The sequence below is a fragment of the Olea europaea genome, unplaced genomic scaffold (genome assembly GCF_002742605.1).
Source record: "Olea europaea var. sylvestris unplaced genomic scaffold, O_europaea_v1 scaffold531, whole genome shotgun sequence".
Lineage (NCBI taxonomy): Eukaryota > Viridiplantae > Streptophyta > Magnoliopsida > Lamiales > Oleaceae > Olea > Olea europaea.
The window spans coordinates 177474-186064 of NW_019263633.1; the positions used below are offsets into that span (position 1 = coordinate 177474).

The 8591-nt window shown below is 34.7% G+C and overlaps 1 protein-coding gene across 1 annotated transcript; it reads left to right on the forward strand.

Annotated features, from left to right (window-relative positions):
* The first annotated feature begins 3042 nt into the window (after positions 1-3042).
* LOC111388826 (cold-responsive protein kinase 1-like) lies at positions 3043-8071 on the forward strand. Its single transcript, XM_023013637.1, has 8 exons — positions 3043-3599; positions 4635-5035; positions 5266-5388; positions 5571-5698; positions 5922-6132; positions 6670-6901; positions 7318-7468; positions 7553-8071. Exons 1-8 carry the CDS (start codon positions 3211-3213, stop codon positions 7865-7867), a joined length of 1950 nt encoding a protein of 649 aa, XP_022869405.1. The 5' UTR covers positions 3043-3210; the 3' UTR covers positions 7868-8071.
* Positions 8072-8591: the final 520 nt, after the last annotated feature.

Sequence of the window (8591 nt, forward strand, 5' to 3'; positions counted from 1 at the left end):
AGCAGACAAGTCGGGCAAAGCCCCATCAAGCTTCATCTTCTCATAGAGCTCGAATCCATCTCTTTTAAGTCCTTTCTTAAAGAGCCCATTTATCAAAATAGCTTAAGTGTATAGATTAGCAACCAAACCCAGCTCTTCCATTTTACAAAACAATTCCTTTGCCTTTTCAACTTCACCATTCTTACAACACCCATCAATCAACACAGTGTATTGTGTAGACAACACCACCCATTAACTATCAAGTTGAACAGGGATGGAGTAGAGAAAAAAAAATTTGACATGGTACAGAGAACATGAAATTGAAAAAAATGATATTAAAAAAACTGGATTATGAAATGGGTTGTAATATGACAAATCCAAGGTGGTAAAAATTTGCTTTGTTGGGGGTCATTACAGATAAGAAAAATTCTGGAATCCATGTTCCATTCCGCATCCAATCACGTGGAATCTCAAAATCAAGAAAAATAAAAACAAAATTGGAATCTGCAACTTGAAATAATGAGGTGCCCATGAAAAAACGAACCCTAATTTTTAAACAAAGAGAATCGACAAGATTGGTTAAAAAAGAATTGCTTTGTACTCAGTCTAATTAAGAATTAAACATATAGAAATCAAATATGGTGGTTTGATTGTTAAACTAACCTCAATTGATACAGTCACAGCCTCGTTGCCAACCTTTTACAGTGATTTCCCTGGAGGCAGATCTAGAAGCAGAGAAGGGCGGTCGATTTCTTCTTCCTAGTTCGGTTGAATCGATGAGAGAGACGGTAGTGATTTGTATGTGGGTAGAGAGAGAGAGAGAGAGAGAGATTAATGTGGGTTGGTTACCTAGAATTTTTTGGAAATGTTAAATTCCGTGGAAAATAAAATCCACCTTCCGCTAAAGAAAATATTTTCCTTGTTTTCAAGGAAAATGTGGTCACATGACCAAAAGAAGGAAAATGTGTTCCTTGAAAGAAATTGTCAATCAAACAAGACAAAAGTAGGAAATTAGGTAGAACAAACCCATTTTCCATGGAAAATGTGTGCAATCAAACACACTCTAATAGTTAGTCACGTTGTTGACTAAGTTTTCTCAGCCACTCATCCATGCGATTGTTTGTAGAGAAAGTTGAAACCTTAACAATCATATATATTTATCATTTTTAATTCTGTTTATAATTTAATATATCAAACATATGACAAAAGAATCATGCTTGATGTTACATAAACCTTTAAGTATTGACATTTAGGAGTTCTTATAATCAATTATAGCCTAATTTCTTGAATGTTTATTTTGTTTGATAAACTCGATAATTGGAAGTGAAATTGGAAGAAATAAGCAAATACAGTTGAAAAAGGAAGAAATTAAAAGTTTCAGGATCAAAGTGCAAATATTCAATAGTTGATTTGAGCCACAAGAATGGCGATTGAAAACTTGACATTTAATTCAAATGTGAGAAATTATTTACTTCTAGTCACCATCAGATAATGCAAAGTTTATTATTTTTTATGAAGTATTGGAGGTTCGAATTCTTGCGATAGGTGGAAGGCAACATTTATGTTGGAATACAGATGTTCTGTGAAGACAAAGTTATAGTGCTTTGTTTTCCCTTCGGGTCTTGTCCGCACGTTGTAAATGGAGGTTCACAGGGAGGAGAATTGCTCCTGAATGTTCAACCCAAGTATGTGTAAGTTGTGATCGAATTAACGAGAAGACTGCCACTTCTTAGGATTAGCTCAGCGAAACTATAATACTTGAGTCATAAAAAAAATAAAAAAGGTTTAGTGTTCTATGTTTTCATCATATTCTCTACAAAAATAATGCTAAATGAACAGGACTGCGTAGACCCCCTATCATTAGTAGGGGCACGTGGCTCTCTTGTCTACAAAGTAAAAGCCTTGATTGTTGAAGAACGACGATCGAAAAAAAATAATGATAATTTCGAGTGTCTCTCTCACTTAGGTCGAAGATGATCTTGAATAGCATTACTCTTTAAAATAGACACAAAAAAAAAAAAAAGTTTTGATTTGTTTTAGGTTGATTTGAGTTTGTGTAACTTAGGAATAAACAAATTTGATATTTTTATAAGTGACATTTATGGTGTGCTTGATTGCAAGCATGTAATTTACATGATAAATGTATGAAAATTATTAATTAAATTTGTTTAATTAATTTAGTTTTCAACTTTAAAAATATTATATTTGTTTAATTTTTATTGGTGGGTAGATGAAAAAGATATAATAGATGAGAGATAGAAAAAGAGAGTGAATTACCTGAAAAGTAAAAATCACATCTCCCTAAAAGAATATTTTCCTTATTTTTGAGGAACATATGGTCACATCACACATGACCTAAACATGGATTCCATGAAAAAATTGTCAATCAAACAATCCAAAAATAAGAATTTTGGTATAAAAAAAAAAGACTTTTTCATTAAAAAATAAAGTCAATCAAACACACTCTTATATATTTGTAAGCAATAACACTGGCTCATCAACGGAAGAGAAGGAGGGTGAAAATAGTTTTCATAAATGAATTATTTTATGGGTACATAATATTGTACATAAAGGTGTCCAAAATAGACATCCGGCGGCCTCCTATTGGACCCTTCCAATGGCGCACAAGCCCCCTCCAATAGGGGGCCGTTGGGTGTCCATTTTGGATACCTTTATGTGCCCTCTAATGTATTCATAGAATAGCCCTTCATAAATTCGCGCGGTACAAGATGTTCATTTTTTTTATTTTTTATTTTCGATGCAGCAAATCGAGCAAAATAATGCAAGAAAAGAATGACACACCTTATATTCATTGAATTCGAGAATACACAATAACAATGACGAATTTGACTAATAACAAGTGGAATTAAGGTAAATGTTTAATCCAATACATTTCATCATAACAATTGCAATTCTCTGCCATTTAAATGAAGTCAAATCATATGCATAATAAAAAGCCTTTTCTAGTTACGATAAATACATAAATAGAAATCATATGAATAAAGGCGTTGATTATTCAAAGAAGGAAATTGACTTAAAGTCTTCAATCCGTGGGCTGAAGTCAATGCCAAATTCTTGGTCATAATTCAATGAACAACTGGTATTATAGTGGCTAGGTTGGAATTTAGTCGTTTATATATCACTCCTACTCATCAATACGAACATACCACCCGGAATTTTCCTTCTGTATTTGTGCCCAAATTTTTTCAACGCTTAGCAATTAGCAAACCAATGGCAAGCAGCGCCGTCACACGGTGGTGGCTCAGCCTAATATCATGGGTGGTGGTGGTGTTATCCATATCAAAACAAGCCACGGCGCAGCCACAGATCAATCTGCTGAATAGGGGGTGCAGCCAGTACAACGCAACCAATATAAGGAACTTTTTCGACAACCTTAACGCCACCTTTTCCGACCTGCGAAATCAGCTGTCCAATGAAAGCAAACTGTTCGCCACTGCGCAGCAGTCAAGATCTTCGGATCCAGTCTATGCCATGGTTCAGTGTAGAAATTATCTTTCGAATTCTGATTGTTTGGCTTGCTACGATGCAGCTGTTGCTCAGATCAGGAATTGCTCAGCAGCAAATGGAGCTCGTGTCATATATGATGGTTGTTTCCTCAGGTAATTCTACTCTACTTATCCAATTGAGTCGGTCTTGCTAATCTAAAACTTGAAACAGTTTTGGTACATGTATAGAAAAAATCGACAAGATTCTAATTTTTCATTAGTTTTTGAAACATGAAACACAGAATTATCATTTCTGTCAATAATTTCCTGTAATTATTCAACTTGAGAGTACTTTCCTTTTACAAGTGGATTTAAAATAAAAAATTTAAAAAATAAATCTACTCTGTGCCCCACCTGTGAGAGATGAAGAAAGCAAGAAATTCTAGAGCATGTGACCGTGTGAAGGATAAGAAAGAATAATGGTATTTTACCTAATCTCTTGCTCCCATTGGAGCACGAGAACTATAGTAATAATTCTCTGAAATTGTCGTAAATTTAGAGAACTATAACTAAGGGTGAAAGTTTTCATCCTGACCATTGATGACAAGAAATTAGCAATTGAAAGTTCTTATCTGGATAGGAAATAAGATGGATGACGCTGTATGTACACTTTTTGTGTACATAATATTTTACGCCCCACATGGAGGGGACGTCATATAATTTATTGGATAATGTTGTGTGTACACCTGATGGTATACATATAGCTTTACACCCCTCTCATATGGAAATGATCCACGAATATTATATGACACATGAGCTTCCCTCCATGTGTTACACAGCACAACCCTAATTTATTATGCCTGTGCCTCCTTTCAAGTGCGGAAAGTAATCAATTATGTACACGAAAAGTGTACAAGTAAACTAACTCAAATAACATAGATGTAAATGCATTATTTTTGATAGACAAAGTGGCCGGCAGGCAGTGACAGCTGCAACGATAATGACAAATATTCGTACGTTTTGATTATTATTATTATTTCAAAAGTCAGATGTATTGCAAATGCCATTTCCAATAGAAGCTTCCTATTCAACGCGAACAAAATTGTAATCTTGATGGCGTGGAGAAAGAAAATTTTATGTGTTGAATAATAATTTCCTAGAAGATTAAATAAAATTTATAGATTCGTAATTTTGATTATTATTGTTCAGGTATGAGAGCAACAGTTTCTACGACCAAACCACTCTTCCGGGCAATGTACAGATATGCAGCAATCGCACCGCATCTCCGGCAGTTGCATTCAATGCGGCGGCGGAAACACTTCTACAGAATCTTGAGCTTGCAACACCAAGAATTAGCGGCTACTTTGCGGCGACTAATACTGAAGTAGGCAATGGAGGTCCAACGATTTATGGTGTGGCGCAATGTGCTGAAACCATTTCCCAAAGTGGCTGCCAGGATTGCCTGACGGTCGCGTATCGGAACATAATCGGCTGTTTACCTAATGCAGATGGAAGGGCTATTGATGCCGCCTGTTTTATTAGGTACTCCAATACGGCATTTTTTGCCGAAAATCAGACCATAAATATCACACCATTTCTCGGAGGAGGAGGTAAAAATTATGCCATTCTGTGTGTTAAAACCCTTTTAATTTGATGTATGCAGAAACTTTTAATTATTCTCAATAGGATTATAGGATCCACACTATGGCAGAATATCCCCTAAATTTGTGATCAAGTTAAATTTCTTTTGAATCACCTTTTCTGGAGTTCCATATTTACGATATTCAAGTTGAATGTTTCATGAGGTGAAATTGATAATAAAATGGTGAAATTTTTTCAGGAGGTTCAAGCAAGAAAAATGCTATAATTGGGGGTGTAGTTGGAGGTGCAGGTCTTGTTTTGATTATAGCTGCTTTGTTTCTCTGGTACCATTTATCAAGAAAGCAAAAAGTAGCTGCAAGAGGTAATTTACTTTTATTGAATGAATTGTTAAACTTCTTATATATCCTTACATTTGTTATATCCTTTTCATAATTGGCATCTTATCTTCAGTCATAAGTTCAATCACGAGGAACATTTTCGAGAAGACAAAGTATTAAAATTTAATTTCCATTGTTATTTAAACAATAAAATCTCTTCTACCAGGTAACATATTGGGGGCAACAGAATTGCAAGGCCCCAATACCTACAATTACAAGGATTTGAAATCTGCAACGAACAATTTCAGTGAGAAAAACAAAATAGGAGAAGGAGGTTTTGGCGATGTATACAAGGTACTCTATACAAGAAATTTCATTTAGTTTTGTGTTTTCTAATAGTTAACAATGAATATTGTAGAGAAGGACCCTTCTAACCTAATTGTATTTTCTATCCTAATGAAATTCTTTAGCTACTATCTCATTGACATCCATAGTATTTTGATTCAGACGTTTGTAGATCAATTGCTATAGAACAGATAATATCACACATATCTATCTGACTTGTAGCACTTGCCAGGCCACTCTTCAAAATGGGAATATTATTGCTGTGAAGAAACTGGATTTAAGTATCAGCAGAGCAAAGGCAGATTTTGAGACTGAAGTTAGGCTCATAAGTAATGTTCACCATCGCAATCTAGTCCGCCTCTTAGGGTGTTGTACCAAAGGAGGACAACTGTTGCTTATTTACGAATTCATGCCAAATGGGAGCCTTGATAGATATTTATTCGGTATGTCAACCTTATCTATCCTTATCTATCTTCATATAAGTGCTAGGATAATAATTACATTGTTGTGGCTTCATATCACATATCAATCTGTTTTGATCATTTATATTTTGAGACAGAGAAGAATATATTCAATAAGTGAAATGTGAAATGAACAAGTTCTCTTTGCTTTTGGAGTGAGACTCTGTTGCTAAAACAAGCATTCATATAAATATTATATGTCTATAATTCATCAAGAACAGACAAGCACATAGTATTAAGTTTTAATGCATATCTGTGAAAGTAATTACTTGGTTCAATGTGTTTATAAACAAACTTTTGAGGGAGTCAGAGTACTATAATCATGGTGGTTAAACAGATAAAGGAATAAATCTTGGTCATGAGTAAATGAGAACATCTCACTTCCCTTCTCATCATCCTCTGTGAGAAAAAACAGGTTTTGATAAAGTGACACTTTTATCTGTATCCGTGCAATTCTAAATTTTATCTTGTTTTTCTTTCGTCTTATAACCACATATATGCACTTGGCTTGACCGACAGGTGATAAACGGGGAACGCTCAATTGGAAACAAAGATTTAATATAATCTTTGGCACAGCTAGGGGTCTTGCATATTTGCATGATCAATACCATGTATGTATCATACATCGAGATATAAAACCAAGCAATATATTGCTGGATAATGACTTCATACCCAAAATTGCTGATTTTGGATTGGCAAGACTTCTACCTGAAAATCAAAGTCATGTTAGCACTAAATTTGCTGGAACCTTGTAAGTCTGCCTTTCTCTGTGTTTTATTAGCCTTCAAATCCAATGCATGTCAAGTCAATTTACATATATTTTTCATATTGTTCACATAACTGTGTTTGTGTATTCTCAGATAATTTTGAGGTTCGTATGTCTGGATGTGTGTTGAATCAACTTATATCTCTCAGTGATGCAATTTGAGTTCTTTATACGTACAGATTATGATTAATTAGGAAATTAAATTTTATGGCATCTCACTGGTGAACGAATAGAAATGATAAATACAGAGTTCTGTCTAGCCTTGAGGTTGGATTTTCATGATATCCCTTTGAAAGTAATGCATTGATTTGAAATATGAACTCCAACTTTCTTTTCATTTTTGGTTACATTAAAGTTAAAATTAAAAGCATATCACATTAACTGCTAACTTTGGCGCACAGGGGCTACACAGCACCAGAATATGCTATTCATGGACATTTGTCGGAGAAAGTTGACACCTACAGTTTTGGTGTAGTCATTCTTGAAGTCATTAGTGGCCGAAGATGTACTCAGATGAATGATGAATCTGACACTGAATATTTACTCGAAGAGGTATCTTTTTCTCCCAAGGCAGCGCATTTTTCCATTTGCTTGTTAAAATTGTTTGAGTTTGTTAAATATATTCCGTTATCGTAGGCATGGAAACTGCATGAGGCTGGAATGGAAGAGAAACTAGTCGATGAGACATTAGATGAAAATGACTTTAAAGCCAAAGATGTGAAGAAACTGATAGATATTGCTCTGGCGTGCACACAGTCACCGGCTTCATCAAGGCCAACCATGTCCGAAGTTCTTGTCATGCTTTTAACTGATAACTCAGTTGAGCAGAAGGCTCCAAGCAGGCCTTCATTTTTCGATTCTGGAAAGAGTTTACCAGTAGACAGTTCCATTTCTACTGGTTCAACACAGTCTAATGCCACTGCTTCAGTATCTCACTTCACTGGTCGTTAGCCAACTCGTCCATTCCATTGAACACAAGTCACAAAAGCAAAGAGTCCAATAAACGTATCTCTGTACAGTTTTAAGACTGAATGGTTTGTATTTCTTTTCGTTTTGAAGAACATGAAGTTTTATTACCGAAAGTGGGCATCAATGATTGGCTGAGACGGAAAAAAAATGCATCTATCTTTATTTACTTCTGCAAAATTTAGTGTCTGCTTTTCTATCATGATTGGTTTTCAGTCATTCCATTTTTTTTTTCCGTTTTATTGGGAAAGTAAGATGATTTTTAATCTAAAGTTAGAATTTCAGCATACTAGTGAAGGCTACAACCTTTTTACATCATGATGCTTTCACTATAGAAATTATTGAACCTCGTACCCCATTAAGACCTTGACCTACACTTTTAAATTCCATATAAAACAAGAAGCTTGGCCGGTTTCTGAAGAGGAATGATAATCATGTAATGCATGCTAGACTTCTCAAAATAGTACAAGAATTCAAGTTAGATATCGAGAAATATGCAAATTAAGATTTGTACTAACCATTTTATTTTTGAAGAACATGACATAGGCTGAGAGAAAGTAGACCATAACATGTGTTTCCTACGATGTTTACTTTGACGGCCAATGTGAATAATTGTGTGCGACCCTAATGTTAATATAATTGCACCCTTGTGGCTCTTTTTTTTTTTTTTTTTTTTTTTTATTTTTAAATTGGGGGTTGGTTTTTTGAA

Excerpts from the sequence above, each read along its gene's own strand:
- LOC111388826 (XM_023013637.1), top strand. The coding sequence starts at position 3,211 with ATGGCAAGCAGCGCCGTCACACGGTGGTGGCTCAGCCTAATATCATGG. Across the intron at positions 6,902-7,317 it reads ACTAAATTTGCTGGAACCTT|GGGCTACACAGCACCAGAAT; the intron begins GTAAGTCTGCCT and ends TTTGGCGCACAG. Across the intron at positions 7,469-7,552 it reads CTGAATATTTACTCGAAGAG|GCATGGAAACTGCATGAGGC; the intron begins GTATCTTTTTCT and ends CCGTTATCGTAG.